The 26,078-nt window shown below is 47.2% G+C and overlaps 1 protein-coding gene across 1 annotated transcript in view; it reads right to left on the bottom strand.

Moving 5' to 3' along the window:
• The window catches only part of ACMSD (aminocarboxymuconate semialdehyde decarboxylase), a 92,354-nt gene that overhangs the window by 13,834 nt on the left and 52,442 nt on the right, over positions 1–26,078 (bottom strand). The window contains exons 7-9 of the mRNA XM_068121934.1: positions 18,583–18,678; positions 16,453–16,625; positions 12,275–12,370 (exon numbers count right to left, since the gene is read on the bottom strand). Coding sequence (XP_067978035.1) covers positions 12,275–12,370; positions 16,453–16,625; positions 18,583–18,678 — 365 coding nt within the window. The remainder of the gene's footprint in view (positions 1–12,274; positions 12,371–16,452; positions 16,626–18,582; positions 18,679–26,078) is intronic.

Here is a 26,078-nt window from a genome sequence, read left to right as displayed (position 1 = left end):
GCCATACCCACAAACACAGACACCTCAAACGCACCACCACAGATCGAGGATGCTGCACCACCGCCTGTTAGGGGTGGCAATCACACTTAGTTTAATATACTGCTTTGCCAGCACTGGGGACACGAGGGCATGGGCGAACACGGAGACATATGCATATGGCGACCAAACCGTTAAGGTCTACCGGCAGAGAGTTATCTGGGGTCAAAGGATAAATATACCCTGCTGCCATGTAAAGGAAGACGTATGGACACGGATAATGTGGAGGGCGTTGTACACAGACTCACATGGAAGGAAGACAGGTTTTGCTGCCCTCAGTCGTCTGAAGCAAGCGCCACGACAAGGCAGCGCACCAATAGTAAACATGGCCAGGGCGGGTTACAAATGGGGAAAGGACTCGAACAATTTAACCACGCATGTATTACTGAACAGCGGCACTACTCTGATACTACAATGTGAATTCATGACGTCACAGACCCCCTACGATTATAGGCCACCATGCATCTCATACATATTAATTCCGCACCGACGGATCGAAAGCAGGAAAAAGCCAAAGGAAAATACGTATTGGACAGTGACCCGTGCAATGGCGAAGGTACAGAACCGATCACGTTGTTGGATGTGTATGCATTTTTCCCCACACCAGTACGACAGGGATATAAATGGTAGTGCTGCCCCTGTCCCTACGAGATATGTGCTCAGGACCCTTGCGTACCCCATGTCTGACCACAACCTTGGAACTGATAGGCCCAAAATCCCCAGCAGTGTGTTCCCGGGAGTTTCGATATACCCCACCCATTAAGCAGGCTTTGTTAGACAAACCACCTGATCCAGTCTGGGTGACAGAGCAAAAGGAACGGGTGTGTCTGAAGGAAAGGGACACGTTCAGATGGGAACCTCGGAATGTACCCATACCCTGCCATCCGACACCAGAGGGAGAGAAAAGGGAGGCCCCCTTGTAATAACCATAGATGACCAAGCCCAGCATAACGTAACCAAGCTAACCATATCTTGGGGAGCACCAAGCGCCACCCGCGTTGAGATCAGTAAATGCATGGCCTCGGCCCTTATCCCACCCCATGGAGTGATGTTTATTTGCGGAAATAAAGCATATCCATACTTACCCGACCAGTGGGGAGGGACTTGTTATCTGGGATCCATTTTTCCCAAGGTAAATTCGGTAAATCATGTATTATTAGATGTAGGGAAGATGATTAAAAGGAAGGTATTTTCGGAAATTGGTGAAAGTAAATATGGCATTTGAATTTCCAGACACGACACAGGAAATGCGGCTATGAATAAGCCAACCATCTGAGAGATAAGGTAACTAAATGCCAATTGGTGGGACGGGGGGCTAGGAATTTGATCATGGTGTGTGTAAGAAAGTATTTTTCAGGATGGACGATGAAGAAACCGCCGTCGGAAGACCATGATCTTGACCACAGAGGCCGTCGACCTGAATGGGCCCTTCAACAAGGCAGTTGTGACCAGCGCTCCAGAAAATTGTATTGAATTTTGTGATGACTGTGATACTTGTGTTGATCCCATGTGGGAACTGGCTGCTGCCTGTATTGATTTTTGTGATGACTGTGATACTTGTGTGGAAAACCCCTTGCGTGTACTGGCTAACGCCTCTTATGTATTATGAATGATTGGCGAATAGATAGTCTCGCATTAGTAATGGAACGAATTGGAAACGAAACCCGAATCGCAGAACTACAAATTGGAAAACGAATTAGTGCATATGCGAACGATGGTGATGCAGAATCAAGTGGCTTTGGATATGTTATTGGCAGAAAAGGAAGGAGTATGTGGGGAAAACGATGAACCTATTGATGCTTGGGATTCTGATAATGATGATTTTAGTTGGGATGATTATACCTGTGATTTAGAAAGTGTAGGTTCTTTTAAAGGTTATTGCTATTATGCCAGCAGTAAGGAGCGGATGGCAAACATGTATCCGGAAGAACCACCGTCACCACCACTTACGCCACCCAGCAATCACATGTACAAAGCTTGATGGCATTGGACGTCGATTGTTTGCCCTAATTCGCGAGGACCACGCCTGCATAAAGAGGGCCCCTAAATCTGGCTGGCAACCGGGTCGCACCTACGCCGTGACGAGGGTGGATTCGGAATCCGGCCGGGCGGCAGCAATCTCTTAAACCAGGCGCCGTCGTCGCGAATTATGGCTAACAATTCATACGTTGAATGTTAGACGGCCAGTTAGGGCCGATATCTTTCTTGAGCATGCGTGACGCTGTATCGTGCCTGGCATGTGACTAATTGGGATGCTGACCACTGGGGTATACGGTGTCTTTCCAAGGAGTTGTCTTGTAAAGACAAAGGGAGGAACTGTCAGCCATTAGGGTTTAAACCCCATGACTCAATTGAGTATAACATCTGAAATTATATATCGTGCTTCTGAAAAACTGATTTGAACTCAGCTGCAGGCAGAGGCGAGTGGACAAAATGTGGTTTCGAGGCTCGACGTGCAGGGTGGATCCTTAGCCCAGTAAGCAAGTCCTTGAATGTATGTGCCAAACAGTAGATAATATGCTCGCGACCCACGTACAGGGAAAACATGTCGCTAAACGCCTCCTTCACGAAGGGAATAATTAATTATATATCTTTGTAGTTTCTAGTATGTCTCCTAAAAACAAAGACGTAACCAACCTCGGGAGAAATATAGACATTACATATCCTTGATTGTTAATGTATTCAGCACGTGTATCCAATCATTCATCTACCATTTAGCCTAGTGTATGAGAATATTTACTTCGACCTGCGCTCGGGTCTGATATGTTTAGATAAAGAGCCAAAAAAGCTCAGCCTATCCCATGCTTACATCTGTTTGTCTAAGTTTGGCCTTCTGTAGGAAGGGACAATGGGAGGTGTTGTCGTTATGGCCCAGGTTTTGCTATGTCTTTAGCGCAGATTCTTGTGTGATATTTTGCTATAAATGAAATGACTTTTTGCTTATTTTTCAGCGAGTGTCTTGAGAAATTGCCCGCTGCGTGTTAGGCGGCGCATTCTTGAGCCTCGCTCCACACTGTGTGTTTGTAATCGATTTTATTAAACATTGTTGCTCTGATTCTTCTTCTTCTTCCTTCCCTTGAGGTCTTCGACCGACATATATATATATATATATATATATATATATATATATATATATATATATATATATATATATATATATATATATATATATATATATATGTATATATATATATATATATGTATGTATATATATATATATATATGTATGTATATATATATATATATATGTATGTATATATATGTATGTATGTATGTATGTATATATATATATATATATATGTATGTATGTATGTATGTATATATATATATATGTATGTATGTATGTATATATGTATGTATGTATATATGTATGTATGTATGTATGTATATATGTATGTATGTATGTATGTATGTATATATATATGTATGTATGTATGTATGTATATATATATGTATGTATATATGTATGTATATATATATGTATGTATATATATATGTATGTATATATGTATGTATGTATATATATATGTATGTATATATGTATGTATATATATATGTATGTATGTACTGTATATATGTATGTATGTATATATATATGTATGTATATATGTATGTATGTATATATGTATGTATGTATATATATATATATGTATATACAGTGGAACCTTGACTTACGAGTTTAATTCGTTCCGTGACCGAGCTCGTAACTCAAATTGCTCGTATCTCAAATCAAATTTCCCCATTGAAATGCATTGAAATGCTATTAATCCGTTCCAGCCCGCCAAAAACCACACCAATTTTTTTTTAAATATACAGTATATATAAAAAATATCTCGCGCTTTATATTTCACCTGTATGCAGCATACAAGTTGGCAGGATGGCCTGGACTGGAGGTACGCACACTTGACTCTAAAGTCTAAACTGTCCAGCCTGGGTTTGAATCCCGACCCAGCTATAACCTGTCATGGGTGAATCACAGGCAGGGTGATTCATCAATGTGTGTACCGCTAAACTGGGCGCCCCGTTTGCGTCCCATTAGTTGTTGGATGTTAAGGATCTCACCGTGTTTTCCACAAAGAGAAGGCGAGCTATCGCCGGCATTCTGAACAAGTTGTGGCCTGGCATGCTCTTCTCCTCTGCCGTTATATACGTCCTCCTCGACACCTCGCTCATGTTTTTCGACGATTGCGTGTTTTATATCCAAGCACATCATCCTCTTCTTCTTCTTCTCAGCACTGCACTTGCCACTCACTTTCTTAGGCCCCATGGTTAAAACTAAGAAATTTTCCGAAATAACCAAAATGCGAAAAAAAAAATGCAGCGCTGTACGACAGAGATACGTACTGTACTTGCACGGCAAGATAACCACGTGACCAGAACCCACCTGGCGGCGTGAACTCGAAATAACCAAAATGCGAAAAAAAAAATGCAGCGCTATACGACAGAGATACGTACTGTACGTGCACGGCAAGATAACCACGTGACCAGAACCCACCTGGCGGCGTGAACTCGAAATAACCGAAATGCGAAAACTAAAATGCAGCGCTATACGACAGAGATACTGTACTTGAACGGCAAGATAACCACGTGACCGGGTGGCGAAAGCTCGTAACTCGGATCTCGGCTCGCATCTCAAAGCAATAAACCGCCGGAGCGACGGCTCGTATCTCGAAAAACTCGTAAGTTGGGGCACTCGTAAGTCAAGGTTCCACTGTATATATATATATGTATATATATATGTATATATATATATATATATATATATATATATATATATATGTATATATATATATATATATATATATATATATATATATATATATATATATATGTATATATATATATATATATATACATACAGACTTGGCATTTAATATGGAATATATTTTTTTGTGGGGGTGAACTTACTTTTCAACATGTCTTAGAACCAAAAGTTCATTGGAATTATGTTGAAATTATTCTAGATTTTGTTAATGTGACCTTTAAAAGAAACAAAAACCACATTTGACATTTCGAAACAAATAAATTGATCCTTGAAAGTGATGTAAACTGATATCGAACTCAATTCATGGACAGTCCTGTGTTAAACTTCTGTACGCTTTCCACAGGTTCCCTCACTCCCTTCAATCCCACTCCTCCCTCCAGGTCTTTAAAACAGCTGTTCACCACCATCTCTTATCTTCCCCCATCCAAAACCTTGATCTTTTCTACCCCCGCTAATTCACCCCAGATCCACCTTGTTTGAAATTCCAACTTCTTTCCTGGAAGTCCTGGCAGTGTCCATATGTTTTATACCTCTCCCACTGCCCCCTTCCCACGCCCCCCCCCCCCCCCCCCCAAAGCCCTCGCCCTCTCTCAGATCTCTCGATGTCTCCATGTCTCTCGGTCCCTGCTCTCAAATGTTGTGTTTGTGTCCTTCCCCCTCTCTCCCCATCTTGTCTACCGCTCCCTATGTTATATGTTTTATGTGTCGGTTTGTCTTTCTGTGTGATTAATGTTCGCTCTTTCACGAGCCTCGATCTTGTATTAAAAAAAAAAAAAAAAAAAAAAAAAAAAAAACTCTTTATTTTGCACATTAGCCAAAAAATTTTTTAACAAAAACAAAAGTTAAATTACGACTGGGATTACGGACAGTAAAATTACAGTTCAGTACTTCGTGTAACCCCCACGAGCATTCAGGAGAGCACGTACACGTTGAGGCATGCTGTTCACGAGATTTGCCAAGGTTTGACAGGAATCGCTTGCCATGCAGTGACAATAGCCTGCTGCAATTCACGCACAGTGGTCGGCTGCTGGTCCAAGTGGTCGATTTGACACGTTTTTTTCTGCCCACAAGTTCTCTATCGGATTCATATCCGGGGACATGGCAGGCCACTCCATATGCTCTTCACCACGGTCAGCAAGAAAGTGTTGGATCATGCGAGCACGATGAGGCCGTGCATTGTCATCTTGTAAGACAAAGTTTCCTCGAAAGGCTGCACGAGCAAATGGAAGCAATGTTTGTTCCAGAATGGCCCTGTACTTGAACTGGTTCAGGTTTCCATTCAGAACAACCAGGTCAGTTTTGCCCCCTGCATGAAAAGCAGCCCAAACGGTCACCCCACCACCTCCAGCTTGGACTCTTGGCACTATACAATCTTTGTTGTAGGCTTCATGCACTTGTCTGCACACTCGGATGCGGCCATCTTGACGATAGACCAGAAATCTAGACTCGTCACTGAAGATCACGTGATTCCAGTGTCCTGGCTGCCATTGACGGTGCTCTCTGGCCCACTGCAATCGGCGCTGGCGGTGTTGTCTGGTCAGACGTGGCTTTCTCAGGGGACGCCTGGCACGATAGCCTGCTTGAACCAGTCGTTGGTTGACTAGCCTTCTGGATACAGGCACATTTGTCAGTTGCTGCCACTCAGCCCTAAGCCAATTAGCTGACTTGGTACGGCCATTGCGGGCTAACCGGTGCAGCTGGTGATCATCCCTCCTTGTGGTTCTGCGGGGACGTCCTGGCCTCGGTATTGGAGTAGGGACACCCCTCTGAGCATTTCGTTTCAGGGTCTTTGACACCTGACCTTGAGTGATGCCATACTGCCGAGCAATAGCACGCTGTTTCATGCCGTAATTTCGTAAAGCCACCACTCCATGACGAACAGCATTGTCGAGTTGACGGACCATCTCCAGAGGAAGCGGCAATAACTTGTGGAGACGGGCAGCAGTCGTTTTCCACTAATACAGAACGCAACAACCCTTGTATACCCGACTGTGAAGCCAATAATCAAATGCACCTGTCCGTACATTTTGCCACGCCACCTGTGATATAATCCTGTTGTTGACTTCTTGCTGCGACAGACAATCAGTGACATGGTTCTTTTAACAAATAAATCACCAAAGTGTAAAATAAACTCACCAGATTGATATACTGAGTTAAGAAAGTAAACCCAAGTCAAGAAAAAAAAAATATTCCATATTAAATGCCAAGTCTGTATATATATATATATATCTATATGCAGTCATACCCCGTTTTACGCCATTTCGACCTACGTCAAATCCGATTTTACGCCACCCTTCTAGAGTAAATTTCAGTTCAGCGAACGTCATTATTTGCGACTTTACGTCACTCCTACGGACGTGAAAAAAATTAAATTTTTCCTTAAAAATATATTTAAAATAAATAAAATAGTACATAAATTAACAATAAAAGAAGCTAAGAAAACAATTTAAAATACAATAAAAAGCACATTAAAAATATAAAAAAATGTACGTACAGTATACTGTACTGTACGTACGCGTAGCTGCTGGTTCTCATTCAAAACAAAGGCGACGCCATATGCATTTTGTCCTGTGCTGCGGTCGCGTGCTTGCTTTGCCTTTCGCTGGTATTTTTGTGATTATTCCTTTACTGTGTAAAAGTTTCTTTACTGTGTAAAACAACCAACGTAACGTGGCAACGGCGAAGCGAAACATGACGATGCCGGCTCGGACGACCGTCCGTGGCAGACGTCACGTCACGTCACCGTGCAGAGTGTGCAATGTCCGTGACGAGGTCAGGCCCCATGGCCCATGTGAAACAAACGACTGTGTCATGCCTCGAGCCGGGGTGCCTCGTCGGGCACCTCGCCGGCATCCGGCGTCGACGAAGCGATCGACGTGTGCATGTGCACATGTGCATGGATTTGCAATTTGCTGCAAAGCCGCAGCCTCCTCCAGTTATTTTCTCTAGTTTTACGGTGTTCGTCTTCATTTTAAGGCATTTTTAAGACATTACGCCCGGTTTACGTCAAAAACCGAGTTACGTCACGGCTTATGGAACCAATTAATGACGTAGGCCGGGGTATTGCTGTAATTAGCAGATAACTCTGTTCCAGCGGGCTGTTGTGAGGTTATTTGTTCTTAATAAAGAGTGGAATATTTAGGAAGTTTGCTGGGAATGGCCTTTAACAGCAAAATAGTCACTAACTGTAAAGACTGATGAGGTTTCTCGGGAAAGTAAATCTAAGAAAAGGTATATGTTAGATGGAATTTACCGGATAGTTTGTGGTTATATAAATATATTGTTACGGACACGGCTTCAGATGTTATGATGGGCCGAGCGGAATGGCCGCCGTGTTCGCACAGTTTACCCGATTACCCCCAACTCACCCGATTCCACTTGAACGTTGGCCAAATCGCGCTACGCTAAATCAATGATGGAAAGGACACAACAACTGGGATAAGAGGAAACGACGCAAGGGGTACAGTTCTCAAGACCTCCGGAGGAGGATATAATTAGTGGGGGGGAAAAGGGGTAGATTACAAGGTAATGAGGTAAAGACACAGAAGAGATAGGCACTTGGACACAATCTTATCTATCCCAGACAGACCACAGACAAACGGCACAAGACTGACTTACACAGGGATTGATGGCAGGGAAGGACAGGCAGTCGATAGCACAAGGTGCACCTTGGCTCAGGGACAGAATCAAGCACGGTCCAGTCCAGAGATGCGGGGAGGTGTCACAGCGCTCGGAGGTGGCGTCCTTCTCTCTCCAAGCTGAGGGCGCATCTGACGTCACCTCCCTCTTCCTGCGCATGCTCAGCGGGGAGTGACACGCCCTCGGCTCGTTGGCTCCGCCCCAGATGGGATCGGTCCGCCGCTCTATTGGGTGCGGGGGTTACCGGGCTCCGCCCTTGACGAGGAGCTGACAGCGAGCCCCTACTTGGTAACCCCGTCGAGCACATGGTCGATGGCGGCTCGTTGGAAAGGCTTGGTGCCCTCCCAACACCCCCTACCAACCAAGCCGGAGTGAGGACGCACACTCCCCGCGCCGCCGCCGCTGTTGTTGTTGTTGTTGTTGTACCATGAGGAAGAGCTGCGGGGAGGTATTGGGAGGTCCTAAACTTTCTAACGGTGCCATACAATCACATTCTGGTGCAACGAAGAGTCAGAATTAATGGAAACGAGTCCTTAACTGACATAAACTAAGAATAACTAGCAAGATGTCCTATAGTTGTCTACGTGAGATGCGGTGGACCTGGATGCGACATTTAATGGGGGAAATAGGGGGAGGTCGGGTCTACAGAGTGTTGTTTACAGAAAATGGGACTAGGGAATGGGGGATTGGGGATAGTTGGGAAGTATGGAGGAAATAGGGGAATATTTACAAGCGGATATGGATGGATGCCAATCTCATATCCGCAACAATATATATATATATATATATATATATATATATATATATATATATATATATATATATATATATATATATATATATAATGTTTGCTTCCGGTAAGTGTGCAATCCAGCGACCATCTGAACTTACATACCATCTGTGTACAACAACAACAACATGCATTTTAAGGCCATTTTCCCTGCTAGAGCGGGGGTTAGCCTTGCGGTCCCCATGACAATCTTCTCCATTTTGCCCTATTTTCTGCATCTCTCCTTGTTAACCCCCTTGCCCACATTTCTTCTTCCACCATCTTTAGCCAAGTCTTTCTCGGTCTTCCCCGTCCTCTACTTCCTTCTGCATTAATTTCCATCACTCTTCTCAACCAGTCACTTTCATCCTTCCTCAACACATGACCAAACCATCTCAACCTGTTCCTCTTCACAGCATCAATCACAGGCAATATTCCCATCATCTTCCGCAATTCATCATTTGTCTTCCTCTCTCTCAACGATACTCTGCACATCCATCGAACCATTCGCATTTCCACCCTTTCCAGCCTTCGTTGCTGCTCTACGTTCATTACCCATGTCTCGCTCCCATAAATCATAACACTTCTCACACATGCAGCATACACCTTTCCCTTCAGCAAAATGTTTTCACACCTTCCAGCTTCACGCCGTCTCCAAGATCCAACTCAACATTTCCTCCATCTGCAGCTCCCTCTGTGCACACCTTACATTTGAATGTAGCTGCCACACTGGTAAATGACCCTCTCAGACCACTACATTTTTGATGAACCCACTCAGCGCACATAGTACATTGAATGGAGTTCACTCCGACACCCTTCCTGCACACAGCACACGGCCACTGCCCAGTTCTTTCCACCTCACCACATGCTTTACCACTTGCCATCACCTTCGTCTTTCCGATATTCACCTTCAGACCTTTTGTCTCCATACATTCCTTCCACTTGTTCATCTTTTCCTTCAGTCCATCCATACTTTCCGCAATCAACACCAGATCATCTGCATACAACAACTCCCACGGTAAACCCTCCTTTATGTTCTGAGCCAGCACCTCCATCACAGCTACAAATAGTAGTGGATTTAGTACCGACCCCTGATGCACTCCCACCTTCACCTCAAACTCACCACTGTTCCCATCCTTCGTCCTTACAGCTGTGCGCACTCTTTTGTACATTGCCATCACTACTCTGATCAACCATTCCTCCACTCCTAACTTCCTCAATGCCCATGTCAATACTTTGCGTGGAACCCTATCGAATACTTTCTCCAGATCAACAAACCCCAAAAACAACTTCTTCCTCTTCTCCATGTACTTCTCCTGCAACTGCCTCACAATGAAAAGCGCGTCTGTCGTTCCTCTTCCTGGCATAAATCCAAACTGCATTTCGTCGATTTTCACTTTCTTCCTTATCCTCCTCTCCAACACCCTTTCCAATACCTTCATTCCATGCTCCAATAACTTTATCGCTCGGTACGAGCCACACTCCAGAGGGTCACCTTTCCCCTTGTATAGAGGGACGAGGGTACTCAGTTCCCAATCCACTGGAATGCGGCCTTCTTTCACCACCATATTACAGATCTCTGTCATTCTCTTCACACCCCAACTTCCTGCTGCCTTCAACATATCTCCCACAACTCCCGTCGGCCCTCCCGCTTTTCCACTCTTCATTGCTTTTCTCGCTTCCTCAACTTCCTTCTCAGTTATCTTCTCTGCTGGTCCTAAAACTGGGTTACTCTTTATGTTGCCATCCCATTCATTCTCTGTATTCAACAGCATTTCCATATATCTTTTCCATCTTCCTTTAATTCTGTGTACGTAACAAAATTGCACATAAATCGAAATTGCATGAATATCAATATTTTTTGACCTCCCCATGCACTGTAAGGACCCAAGAGCTCTTGAGTGATGCATCATCCAGCATTATACGTACTGCGATTATATTTACCCCGTTGAGACACAATTGGGCAACTTGCATTTATATATACTAGGGCATGCCCGTACTATATATATATCTAAAAGTATATCCCCCCCCTCTATTTACATGCAATGGTTTGGTCCAAAGCGAACGGCTTGCGAGTACGGTGACAATCCCCCCCCTCTATTTACATGAAATGGTTTGGTCCAAAGCGAACGGCTTGCGAGTACGGTGACAATCCCCCCCCTCTATTTACATGAAATGGTTTGGTCCAAAGCGAACGGCTTGCGAGTACGGTGACAATCCCCCCCCCTCTATTTACATGAAATGGTTTGGTCCAAAGCTAACGGCTTGCGGAGTTTGGTAAAGAAATCGCCATCGCGTGCACAAATGCGCAGGAAAGCGAATGAATCGCAAATTAGTTTTAATTAGTTTTAAAACATAGTTTAACGCCCGAGCGAGTTTAACGCAATCGCAAATCGCATCGCAAAGCGAAAGAATCGCAAATTAGTTTTAATTAGTTTTAAAACATAGTTTAACGCCAACATAGCTTGCCGACGGGAAATAAATGAATACGCTCTCAAATGTGCCGTCCGAGGCAGAGTCTGTTCGCCACGTTCGGCACACGTGATAGCTCGCTGCTCTCTGATTGGTTGAATCGTTTTTTGGACATAGCTCGGTAACTACTTCTCCGATTCATATGAAACCTTGAAAAGGCACATCCTCGGGTCCCCAGCAATATACCTGGCAAGTTTAAAGTATATCGGACCCGTGGTTGTCGAGAAACAGCGGTCACAGACAAACATACAAACATACAAACATACACACAGAGATTACTGGAATTATAGATAGATATATATATATATTTAAAATTTTCTATAAAGGTATCAAGTCTCATAAAGAGCATAAACATAGTGCAGGTGGAGGGTGTGGGGGTGGGGATGGGACAATGTATTTACAGACAAAATGGGGCAAAGGGAAATTGATGGGTGAATAAGAAACAGATGCAACACAGCATCTGTTCCAGCGGATACATCCAGTTCCAGAGTTCCAGATACATCGGTCGACATATTGCATGCATACAAACAAATTAATAACCTAAATCAACTACAAACTGTTTCGTTGTGAAAATATCATCATCAGGAAAATACCTTTAAATCTGGAGCAATATCCATGGACTCAATGAGCCGCCCAGGTTCTGCCTCCCCCAGCGGAAATGGATAGTCAGAGCCGAGCATCACGTGATCCTGCACATACATTTCTGTGATATACATTCTTCGGTAGTCTGTCTGCCCAAAAACAGTCTATGATGAGGATCTAAACAGTCCATGACCATTGACTAGTCTATGATATGACTATAGTCTCTGCTGCCTAAACAGTCTATGATGAGGATCTAAACAGTCCATGACCATTGACTAGTCTATGATATGACTATAGTCTCTGCTGCCTAAACAGTCTATTGACAAGGATTACACTCAGGTGGTTTGCCATCATCTTCCCAGCTGTTAGGGCAGACATTTAGAATTTTGTCAGGGTGTTGGCACACAATAGCCTTCTCTTTGTGAAAGATACCGTCGGGTATTTAACATCTACAAGTACAAAATACTGCCAGGTGGATGGTCAAATTAGTGTCCATTTTGATGCAGTATTTATTCATTAATGATCAATGTCCTGCCTGCGAAGCACCAGTGTGATACTTAATAGTCAGGTGGAGAATCAAACACGGACGAGACAGCTAGGTCAACTACACTACCTTTGATCTACTTTGCCAACCCTTCTGCAATGTCATAAATCCTCCGTATTCATACGTTCTCTTTGAGTTCTAAGTATTTGCTAATTGTTAAATGCATACAATCCCTAATTCCCTAATACAATCCCTAATTCGCGACCCATCGACTTCCAGTATTCATGAGTTTGCAAGCCCCCATCACTTCCCACCCACTGAGGTGTGCATGTGTTGATACTGAATACCTCTCCCACCCACTGAGGTGTGCATATGTTGATACCGCTCATCTCTCCCACCCACTGAGGTGTGCATATGTTGACACTGTTCTTCTCTCCCACCCACTGATTTGTGCATATTGTTATGGATTCGTCACTTCCGTTGTGGTTATCATCCACTGGAAACATTTTTGGTTGCATGTACTGTTATTGTTATCGTTTAAGTGAATTGGAGATAACTGTTTTCAAAAGGTAAAAAAAATTAATGTTTTCAAAAGAAACCGGAAACCGGATCGGGTAACCGGACGAAGAAGGAGAGGAAGAAGAAGAGGAAAAGGAGGCGGAGCAAGTGAGGTCGGAGAAGGAGCCGGGCTGCCTGGAGGTCTGGAGCAAACGCTGGCGAACGGGGGTCACTCGCGAACTTTGGGGTTTCCTGGGAAAGGGATTCCTGCGACAGAGTTGTTATCGCTGTGACAGATAAACCTGCGTGACAGGTATTGCGGTTGATTCCGAAGAGAATCATTGGAGTGTCGTTACGTCTCGAACGGACCATTGGCCATTTTGCCTCGCGCCTGTTTTCGCATCGCTCCAGGTTTTTCACCTCGCTTCAACCATTTCACCGCATCCAGACGTTAACCTGGTGTGTGTGTGTGTAACGTGGATTTCGAGTGGGAATTTGCGGTTCGCCGTGTGGGGAGCCGTTGAACATCCATACCCGAAGGTGTGATTTCCCAGTCGCCTCTTGAGGACACTTTTGCCCATCTTTGGCAGTGTGACTGTCAACCGAGCAGGATTCTGGTCTCGATACAACATCGTTCTGACGATCACTGGAGCGTGGATCGACTTTGGCTTGACGCCGGGACAGAGAGAGACATTGGGAATGTTATTTTCGCTCACTTGGAGCACAGTGAGTTATATTGTACGAAACTGATGGTACCATCATAGGAATGATATATTGGTTGTACAATTGATTAATATTGTTATTACTGTTATTCTTGTGTGACCTTAATACAATACTTGTTTGTTGGTAACAATTGGTGTGGTTTCACCATTGATCTTTGACACACAGAATAACACGTCTTTCTGCCGTGACTCCTCTCGGGGCTCAGAGGTACAACGTGACCGGGGTTTGGTGAGGAGCATGTAACAATATGTTGATACCGCTCATCTCTCCCACCCACTGAGGTGTGCATATGTTGACACCGCTCTTCTCTCCCACCCACTGAGGTGTGCATATGTTGATACCGCTCATCTCTCCCACCCACTGAGGTGTGCATATGTTGATACCGCTCATCACCTCCCACCCACTGAGATGTGCATATGTTGATACCGCTCATCTCTCCCACCCACTGAGGTGTGCATATGTTGATACCGCTCATTGCCTCCCACCCACCAAAGTGTGCATTTGATTCTGTACAGTACTGTATTTTTGTCTGCACAGCATGGGCAATGCCACCCAGGCACACTTCCTGTTCTTCCTTCTCACGCAGTTCCCGAACCGCAAACGCCTCACTGTGCCTCTCGACTCACTGTCATGAACTTGTGCTTTGTTTTCGCTTATGAATTGCCTTCAATAATGGCCTCGAAGCATAAGATGAGTGGGCAATGTGTGTCTGCTGGAAAGAGGCAGAAGAAGGCGATGAGTTTGCATGAAAAAGTGAATGTGTTAGACAGGCCTTGGACGATCCTCACAAGGAATCATCCTTCTGACTTTCCCTCAAAGCCCAACATCATCATCATCATCATCATCATCAAACCTCAATACAAACAGAATGGTCTTGCATACTATACTGCAATTTATTTATTTAAATCATTGTTCTGAAGCGTTTACCATTTCCCCTCTATGTTCGCTCAGGGTTCCACGCAAAGTATTGACATGGGCATTGAGGAAGTTAGGAGTGGAGGAATGGTTGATCAGAGTAGTGATGGCAATGTACAAAAGAGCACGCACACTCGCACAGCTGTAAGGATGAAGGACGGGAACAGTGGTGAGTTTGAGGTGAAGGTGGGAGGGCATCAGGGGTCCGTACTAAGTCCACTACTATTTGTCGCTGTGATGGAGGTGCTGGCTCAGAACGTAAAGGAGGGTTTACCGTGGGAGTTGTTGTATGCAGATGATCTGGTGTTGATTGCGGAAAGTATGGATGGACTGAAGGAAAAGATGAACAAGTGGAATGAATGTATGGAGAAAAAAGGTCTGAAGGTGAATATCGGAAAGACGAAGGTGATGGCAAGTGGTAAAGCATGTGGTGAGGTGGAAAGAACTGGGAAGTGGCCCTGTGCTGTGTGTCGGAAGGGTGTCGGAGTGAACTCCATTCAATGTACAATGTGCGCTGAGTGGGTTCATCAAAAAATGTAGTGGTCTGAGAGGGTCATTAACCAGTGTGGCAGCTACATTCAAATGTAAGGTGTGCATAGAGGGAGCTGCAGATGGAGGAAATGTTGAGTTGGATCTTGGAGATGGCGTGAAGCTGGAAGGTGTGAAAACATTTTGCTACCTCAGAGACATGCTGAATGGAGAAGGTGGATCAGACTCGGCAACGGTTGCTAGAGTGAGATGTGCATGGAAGACGTTTCGGGAACTGAGTGGCGTGCTGATGAGGGGAGTGTCGTTGAAGCTGAAGGGAAAGGTGTATGCTGCATGTGTGAGAAGTGTTATGATTTATGGGAGCGAGACATGGGTAATGAACGTAGAGCAGCAACGAACGTTGGAAAGGGTGGAAATGTGAATGGTTCGATGGATGTGTGGAGTATCGTTGAGAGAGAGGAAGACAAATGATGAATTGCGAAAGATGATGGGAATAGAGCCTGTGATTGATGCTGTGAAGAGGAACAGGTTGAGATGGTTTGGTCATGTGTTGAGGAAGGATGAAAGTGACTAGTTGAGAAGAGTGATGTAAATGAATGTAGAAGGAAGTAGAGGACGGGGAAGACCGAGAAAGACTTGGCTGAAGATGGTGGAAGAAGAAATGCGGGCAAGGGGGTTAACAAGGAGAGATGCAGAAAATAGGGCAAAATGTAGAAGATTGTCATGGGGACCGCAAGGCTAACCCCCGCTCTAGCAGGGAAAATGGCCTTTAAAATGCATGTTGTTTGTTTGTTGTTCGCTCTGTCCAGAAACCTAACCCCCGTTTTCGCATTAAACCAAGGTTTCTGCATTCGCGATTTTTTCCAGGAACGTGACCCTCATGAATACGGAGGATTTACTGCATACCTTTCTGTTCATTATTTTATTTTTGATGAGGTTGAAAAAGTTGTTTTGGATTAACGCTATGAAAAGTCTCACCAAAAGTTTTCATCAATATATAACTCAGTTGCTTCATTTAAATACAAATCAAAAATTCTCCAAACTCCCATATTTCTTTTGCAACCTTCCCCCTAAAAGTACCTCGTTCATGACATTGAGGAGGAGACGTAGAGATGCCTCATCATGCACGAGTGAGTCGGTATAGATACGACCCAAGTAGCTCTGTGGGACGACCTGGTTGTCCACAGCGCACAAGTCGGGCCTAGTCCTGAACCCATGCTCTATCCTGCCATGAGTATATGGAAAACACCCACCTGCCAAAATATTAAATTATTTTCAATTCTTGATAAAAGTAACGGGAATAACAAACATGAGGGGTTTCAAACAAACAAGGCTAACCCCCGCTCTAGCATGGAAAATGGCCTTAAAATGCATGTTGTTGTTGTTGTTGTTGTGGGGCAATACCCCTGGTGCTCATCTGGTAGAATAAACAGTATACTGCACCGACTAAGGTTATTTTAAACCAATTTCAGTGGTTGCTAGAAGACAGGGCAGCATGTAGAATCATACTAACATAATCGTAAGACGTTAAACAAAATAAGAAAGCAAATACCTATTTTAGGGTGCAACCCCCCTGTAGATCCCCAAAGGGGCAGATTTTTAGTTCACCTGGAACGAAGTTCAGGGGAGCTTATGCGATGGCGCATTGTCCGTCTGTCAGTCTGTAAACACTTGAGACTTCTTCTCCGAAACTGCTGATGAGATTGCGACCAAATTTGACACAAATGATATTTGTTGTGCTGTGACTAAAGTTTGTTCATGGCATTAAAAACATCGGGGTCCAAGGGGGTTTACCGGGGTCAAAGTGGATCCAGGTTTGACCTCCCAAGATAGGTATTTGCGTTCTTCTCAGAAACTACACATGCAATTCTGATGAAACTTGACCACAATCCTCACTACCCATGATGTACCAAAGTTTGTTCACGACATTTAAAAAATGCCCCTTTAGGGGTCTATGGGGGGGCGGCCCCCCAAAATAAGTATTTGCTTTCTTCTCAGAAACTACACACACAATTTCGATGAAACTCCACCACAACCTTAATCACCCATGATGTATCAATGTTTGTTCAAGGAATTAGAAAAATTGGGGTCTGAGGAGGTATATGGGGTTGGGGAGGGGGTGTTGCCCCTCAAAATAGGTATTTTTTTGTTTGTTTGTTTAAAGTCTTATGATTATGTCAGTATGATTCTACATGCTGCCCTGTCTTCTAGCAAGCATTGAAATTGGTTTAAAATACCTTTAGTCTGTGCAGAATACTGTTTATTCTACCACGTGAGCACCAGGGGTATTGCCCCTATGTTTTTTAATGCCATGACCAAATTTCGGTACATCACGGGTGATGAAGGTTGTGGTCAAGATTCATCGAAATAGTGTGTGTAGTTTCAGAGGAAAAAGCAAATTCCTATTTTGGGTGGGCAACCCTGGATCCACTTTGACCCCTGGTAAAACCACTTGGACCCCGATTTTTTAAATGCCGTGAACAAACTTTAGTCACAACACAACAAATAAAATTTGCGTCAAATTTGGTCGCAATCCCATTAGCGGTTTAGGAGAAGTTTCAAGTGTTTACGGACAGGACGACGATGCACCATCGCATAAGCTCCCCTGAACTTCGTTCCAGGTGAGCTAAAAACGGAGGGGCAATACCCCCGGCGCTCACCTGGTGGAATAAACAGTATACTGCACTGACTAAAGGTATTTTAAACTAATTTCAAATGGTTGCTGGAAGACAGGGCAGCATGTAGAATCATACTAACATAATCATGAGACTAAACAAACAAACAAAACAAAAAATACCTATTTTGGGATGCACTTTGACCCCCAGTCGACCCCAAATTTTTTAATGCCTTGAACAAACTTTAGTCACAACACAACAAATATAATTTGTGCCAAGTTTGGTCACGATCCCTTTAGCGGTTTCGGAGAAGTTGCAAGTGTTGACTGATGGACGGACGAAGCGCCATTGCATAAGCTCCCCGGAACGTCGTCCAGGTGAGATAAAAATGATTACAGTATTGTTTTTACAGCTTTCTCAGTCCATATTGGGGACTGATGTCTAATTTCTGTCATTCTTCAGAAATATCAGGATCTTAATGATATACAACTGGTATGCCCAATGAGATATCGAAAGTACGTGGAGTGATTGTGAAAAAAAATTTTTGGGGTTAACTTACATTTGACGTAAAAATTTGATACTATTTCAAACTCACCTCCATGTGCAAAGCACACCTTCAGTTTCGGAAAACGTTCAAACACTCCTCCGAAGATCATGGAGCAAATTGCAGACGTCGTTTCACATGGCATACCTGGCAGAAAAAAAACCCATCATTGTGAGAAAAGAGAACCAGAAAATTGTTAACCATTTGTTGGAATATAAATGTATTTATTGTCTTTTCATGTTGTGTAATTTTTTGAAAAGGTAAATCTTTCTTGAATCCCCTCTGAGATGAGGAAAATATTTATTTTTTCATATGATTTACCATAGAAAGGTAAAATACCAGCTACAGCAACTTTTGATCTTCAATTAGGGGTTTGTACAATAACTTCACACACAGAACGTAAATTGGTGTTTAACTTTTCTAGCTGGAGGAGGGATGCGAAGGGGATGGGGAGAGGGGAAGGAGGAGGGTGCACATGGCGTCTCTGTCATCGAGCCGGTAAGCTGGGAGCAACAATTTACGTTTATTACCTCCGCCACCAAAGGTGGATTCACCCCTGTCTGTCTGTCTGGTTGTGAACAAAATATCTCAAAAGATTGTGGACGGATTCGGACGAAATTTGGCAGAGATGTAGCATATGTGACGAGGACGAAATGATTAGATTTTGGTGAAGATCCGGTTCCGGTTCCGGCTAGAAGGATTTTTTAAGCGATTCTTCACCATTGATTGATTGTGCTAAAACCGACGTATAGCCGGATATCTCAAAAAGTTATGGACAGATTTGGACGAAACTTGGTGAATCGATTGGGGATGTGACAAGGACTAATCGATTCGATTTTGGTGAAGATCTGAATATGGATTCGGCAACACTAATTTAATGTTTAAGTGATTCTTCACCATTGAGAGATCGGGTAAAAAGCGATATATAACATGATGTTTATAAAAGTTATGGACGAGTTATGAATAAACTTGGTGGACAAGTTGGTTTGGTGACAAGAACAAGCCGATTAGATTTTGGTTCAGGTCCGAATCCAGATCCGGCCTATCAGTGGGATACAAAACGTAAACTGTTCACCAGGCGGAGGTATGCACTCTACCGAGTGACGTTCTAGTTGGCATATTTTTTGTCATAAGCCGTCCACAACTCTTTGAAATATCATGCTATATATCCTTTGTGGCCCAATCTCTCGATGGTGCAGAATCGCTTTACAAACTAGATGGAATTCATAGAATACTTACCCTGCGCAGTCAACTTGTTGCGAGCCAACTCTTCTGTTTTTGAACATTTTTTTTTCTTTGATCCAATATGGCTGCCAGACCACGTGAGCGATGACATCATAAATTTATATCCTCGAATGTAATTGTTGCATAGATCACGCTCAAAACATTTCAAACTGATCAGACTAAGAGTTGTCCCTGTCAAATTATGATGTTGTGGCTGGCACAACGGTCAATAATTCCGCGCACCAGTGGGTGGCGCGAGCGTCCGGGCGTGGAACTGAAATACATGCCCTGCCTTTCGGCCGTTCGGCCACGCCCGGGGGCAAGGCGTGGCCTCGGGACATATATGCGGGCTCTAAGGTCGAGCCCACGCAGTGCTGATGTGCGAGCTTGTATTAAAGTGCTTTCGTTTGTATCCATGCATTGTGGCCTACCTTTCTGGCAATCGAGTCGTGTCTGCACAGCACCACACTGGTGACCCCGACTGGTTCAGCCGTTGCTGACCCCCAAACGCGCCATGGCTATCAACGCCGTCGCCATCAAACTCCCGGAGTTCTGGGAAGCGCAAGCCGATGTTTGGTTTGTGCAAGCCGAAGCTCAATTCCAACTCCGGGGCATCACGGCGGACGAGACCCGGTACGATCACGTGGTCGCCGCCCTCGGGCCCGGCACTGCCACCCGCGTCGTGTCCATCCTTCGGCGCCCACCGGGCGACCACAAGTACGAGGCGCTCAAACGTCTCCTCCTCGCCACGTTCGGGCTCACGGAGGTCGAACGCGCCGACCGCCTCCTGGACCTTCCCGCCCTCGGCGACACACGACCATCCGTTCAGATGGATTTCATGCTGTCCCTGCTTGGAGACCAGCGCCCGGATTTCTTGTTCCGAGCACTTTTCCTCCACCAGCTACCTGTACAGGTGCGCCTCGCACTGGCCGGTTCCAAAATCACGGAACCCCGCGCCCTGGCCGGAGAGGCCGACAAATTTTTCGCGGCCTGCGACACGCGGTCGGTTTACGGTGCTGCCGTAGTGGATCCCGGTGCGGAGGCTACAGCGCCCCCGGCTTCCCTCATGGCCGCTGCTACGCCCCGCCCACTACCGCCGCCGCCACCGCCGCCGGCATGTCGGCCACCACCGCCGCAAACCTGGTGCTACTATCACGCCAGGTTCGGCCGCAAGGCTAGAACGTGCCGCCCGCTGTGTTCTTTTGATGGGTCGGGAAACGACCGGGCCGGCGCTCACTTGCGGACATGAGCGTCGGCCATTCCGGCAGCCTCCTGTTCATCACGGACACCTCGTCTGGTCGTCGTTTTCTATGCGACACGGGAGCGCAGGTAAGCGTCCTCCCTGCCTCCGCGTCCGACAAGCAAGCCGCGGGCCGGGGCCCCGCTTTGCTTGCCGCCAACGGAACACCCATCCGCACATTCGGGAAGCGTTGCCTCTCACTGCGGTTCGGAGGGCAGCGTTTCCAATGGTCGTTCGTCACTGCCAGCGTGCCAATGGCCCTGCTCGGTGCGGACTTCCTTTGTGCGCATGGGCTGTTGGTGGACGTTAAGCGTCGACGTCTCATCCAGGACGAAACCTTCAGCCTGCTCGCTAGTTCGCTGAGCGGCTCGTTGAGCAGCTCGCTGAGCGGCCCACCGAGCGGCTTGCCAAGCAGCTTGCTGAATGGTTCCGTCCCGGCGAGATTAGTTTGTACGCTTTCGGCAGCGGATGAGTTTACCCGCCTCCTCGCCAATTTCCCGGCACTCACGCGGCCCACCTTTTCAGCGGTGGCCGTCAAGCACGGGGTGGATCACCATATCCCCACCGTCGGCCCACCGGCCTACGCCCGGGCGCGCCGCCTCGACCCCACGAAGCTCGCCGTGGCGAAAGCGGAGTTCGCCACGCTGTAACGGCTGGGTATCGTACGGCGCTCCAACAGCGCTTGGGCCTCTCCTCTGCACATTGTGCCGAAGCCCGGCGGCGGATGGCAGCCGTGCGGTGACTACCGCCGGCTCAACGATGCCACCACCCCCGACCGCTACCCGGTCCCGCATATCCAAGACTTTTCCGCCCGGTTGGCAAACACGACCGTGTTCTCCAAGGTGGACCTCATCCGGGGCTACCACCAGGTCCCCGTACAACCGGACGATGTCCCAAAGACGGCCGTCATCACCCCTTTCGGCCTCGTTGAGTTCCTGCGGATGCCTTTTGGGTTGAAGAATGCGGCCCAGGCGTTCCAGCGGCTCATGGACAGCGTCTTGCGCGACTTACCTTTCATCTACGTCTACCTGGTCGACATCCTAGTCGCGAGCGCATCCCGGGAGGAGCACCTGCTCCACCTCCGCACGCTCTTCGAACGCCTGGGCCAGCATGGCCTGATCATCAACCCCACGAAGTGCCGTTTCGGCGTAACCGCCATCGACTTCTTGGGGCACCGCATCACCAGGCACGGGGCCATCCCTTTACCGGCCAAGGTGGAGGCCGTCAGGAGTTTCCCGCGCCCCCGCACGATCAAGGGAGTCCAGGAATTCCTGGGCATGGTCAATTTTTACCACCGCTTCGTGCCCCGCGTCGCCCAGCTCCTGCGCCCCCTGCACGAGGCCCTCCGGGGAAAGCCGGGCAAAGGTGACCGCCTGGTCGGAGCCGATGGTCGTGGCGTTTGAGGGCGCAAAGCTGGCCTTGGCCAACGCCACCATGCTGGCGCACCCGGCGCCCGATGCACCAATCGACCTCACCACCGACGCGTCGGATTACACGGTGGGGGCGGTGCACGAGCAGTGGGTGCGTGGTGCTTGGCAGCCGCTGGCGTTTTTTAGCCGGCAGCTTCGCCCGCACGAACGCCGCTACAGCACCTTCGACCGCGAGCTGCTCGGGCTCCACCTGGCGGTCCGACACTTCCGCCATCTGCTTGAGGGCCGCCCGTTCACGGCTTTCGTCGACCACAAGCCCCTTGCGTTCGCGATGGCCAAGGTCGCCGAGCCATGGTCGGCCCGGCAGCAACGTCACCTCTCTGCCGTGTTTGAGTACACGACGGACATCCGTCACGTCGTGGGTAAAGACAACCCGGTGGCGGATTGCCTTTCCCGGTACGTCGCACACGCGGTTCACCTCGGGATCGACTATGCCCGGATGGCGGAGGACCAGACCACCGACCCCGACGTCCAGGCCTTGCGGACCGCCGTCACGGGCCTCCGCGTCACTGAGGTGCCGTTCGACGTCGCGGGCACGGCCCTCTTGTGCGACGTCTCCCTCGGCCGGCCTCGCCCCATCGTGCCAGCTGGCTGGCAGCGCCCGGTTTTCGACGCCATCCATGGCCTGTCCCACCCGGGCACGAAGGCCTCCCAGAAACTCGTGGCGGCGAAGTTCGTCTGGCATGGCCTTAGGAAGAACGTCCGTAACTGGGCCAGGACGTGCCTCGCGTGCCAGCGCGCAAAGGTCCACCACCACACCCAGGCCCCGTTGGCCCCGTTTACGGTGCCCGAGCGTCGGTTCGACCACGTCCACGTCGACTTGGTGGGACCTCTGCCCCCCGTCGTGGGGGTTCACCCACCTCCTCACCATGGTGGACCACACCACCCGGTGGCCGGAGGCCGTGCCATTGGCGGCGACGACCGGCTGACGTCGCGCAAGCCTTCATCGTCACGTGGGTTGCCCGGTTCGGTGCCCCCTCGGACATCTCGTCCGACCGCGGCCCCCAGTTCACCTCGGAGCTCTGGGGAGCGGTGGCGCAAGGGCTCGGCGTCAAACTGCACCTACCACCCCCAGGCCAACGGCCCGTGCGAGCGCTTTTATCGCTCGATGAAGGCCGCGCTCCGGGCCAGCCTCCGCGACGGCAGCTGGGCCGACAGTCTCCCCTGGGTCCTGCTGGGCCTCAGGACGGCGCCCAAGGACGACCTGCGTGCGTCCTCGGCGGAGCTGGTCTTCGGACAACCACTGCGGGTGCCGGGCGAATTTATCCCCGACTCCACGGCTCCTTGGTCCGCGGCGCAGCAGCGCTCCACCCTGCAGGAGACCGCCAGGAGGTTCACCCCGGTGCCGACGGCACACCACGGTTGCCCGTCCTCCCATGTCGCCCCGGAGCTTCGCACGGCAGAGTACGTTTTCGTCCGGCACGACGCCCACCTGGCACCGCTGCGGCCCCCGTACGACGGGCCCTTCCGTGTGCTGGAGACCGGGGACAAACATTTCACGGTGGACATCAGCGGTGCCCCGGATCGTATCTCCGTGGACCGCCTCAGGCCGGCCCACCTCGATCTGGACCACCCCCCGCAAGCAGCTCTGCCTCCGCGTCGAGGCCGCCCCCTGGCGGTCAGGCCCCCAGGACCCCGCCGTCCCGGTACCCCCCAGCCCTGCACGCATCGCCAGGGGGCGTTTCGGCCGGGTCATCCGGCTTCCCCGCAAGCTCACCCTTCAGGTGCGCGGGAAATCTGGGGGGGCGCGTGTGGCGGGCACAACGGTCAATAATTCCGCGCACCAGTGGGTGGCGCGAGCGTCCGGGCGTGGAACTGAAATACATGCCCCGCCTTTCGGCCGTTCGGCCACGCCCGGGGGCAAGGCGTGGCCTCGGGACATATATGCGGGCTCTAAGGTCGAGCCCGCGCAGTGCTGATGTGCGAGCTTGTATTAAAGTGCTTTCGTTTGTATCCACGCGTTCTGGCCTACCTTTCTGGCAATCGAGTCGTGTGTGCACAGCACCACAATGTCATAATTATGGCACCAATGACGTCATCGTTAACAACACCAATTCCCGATATGGAGTTCTTTCCAATGAGCCATGTTTGAATTTTTTCCATGCAGTGGTTTTGGAGACATAGAGGTGCAACATTTTTCGGTTTTTCCAAGATGGCGCCTGTACCACATGACCTATGACATCATGATTATCATTAAAATATTATACATGTGGAGGCGCTCCTATGGTGAAAATTTCGCGCGCATCAGACAAACAGTTACTGAGAAAAAAAATTCACAATTATCGCATAAGTGTTGCACTTGTCGAATTATGACGTCATAACGAAGGCACTGATGACATCATTAACATATCTTATTCCCCAAGGGGAGTACTTGACAATGAGCCAATGAGCCATGTTTCATTTATTTCCCATGGAGCGGTTTCGGAGATAAAGAAGTGCACCTTTTTTCGATCCAAGATGGGGGCTGTACCACGTGCCCTATGACGTTATAATTATCAATAAAAATTCTGCATGATCCGCACATATTCTGAAAATTTAGTGTCCATCGGACTAACAGTTGCAGTGGAATTTTTGTTTTATTCAGACTGATGAGATCAAGCATTGTACTTGTCGAATTATGACGTCATAATTAAGGCACCGATGACATCAACATATCTTATTCCCCATTGTGAGTACTTGACAATGAGCCATGTTTCAATTTTTTACATTGAGCGGTTTGGGAGATATGAAGGTGTAATGTTTTTCCAAGATGGCGTCCGTACTATGTGACCTATGACGTCATAATTATGAATAAAAAATTATACAGGCGGCGCTTCTATGGTAAAATATCGTGTCAATCGGACCAACGGTTGCCGCGAAAATGAATTTTTAAAATGCAGAAACGGCACACGTACGCCACTGAATGCTTCACTCCGCTTTTCGCTTCACGAGCGCAGGGTAACTAGAAAGCATCTGAAAAAGCAAAGCTCGTCCTTGTCCGTTTGGATTCAGACATCTTCTTCTTCTTCTGTATGCTCCCAATAACGAAAAGTTAAATATATATATATATATAAAGTGAAAATGGATGATTTTATGTAGCTATCTATATTTTATGTAGATGACACACACGTACACACCTTTGAGCTTTACATCTAAAAAAAAAAAAAAAAAACAGCTTCTAGCTTTTCATTGGTGAACCAATTCAGTGAGACCCAATATGCAAGTTCTTAAAATTTCAGGTCAAATGGACGAAAACTGACGATTTTATGCAACATTTAACCTTTTGATCTCGAAAAAAACAATCCACTCCTACCGTTTGATTAATGAACCAATTCAGTGACCCGATATGCAAATTCTACAAATTTCAGGTCAATCGGATGAAAATTGACTTTTATGTGACGTTGGTTGACCTTCGATCTTTTGACAAAATTATCTATACTAGGGCATGCCCGTACTATATATATATCTAAAAGTATATCCCCCCCCCCCCCTCTATTTACATGCAATGGTTTGGTCCAAAGCTAACGGCTTGCGAGTACGGTGACAATCCCCCCCCTCTATTTACATGAAATGGTTTGGTCCAAAGCTAACGGCTAGCGGAGTTTGGTAAAGAAATCGCCATAGCGTGCACAAATGCGCAGGAAAGCGAAAGAATCGCAAATTAGTTTTAATTA

This window comes from Myxine glutinosa, chromosome 7 (genome assembly GCF_964187855.1).
Source record: "Myxine glutinosa chromosome 7, kmMyxGlut1.1, whole genome shotgun sequence".
Lineage (NCBI taxonomy): Eukaryota > Metazoa > Chordata > Myxini > Myxiniformes > Myxinidae > Myxine > Myxine glutinosa.
Note: the sequence above shows the minus strand (reverse complement) of the source record. Positions and strands in the feature narration are given on the sequence as shown.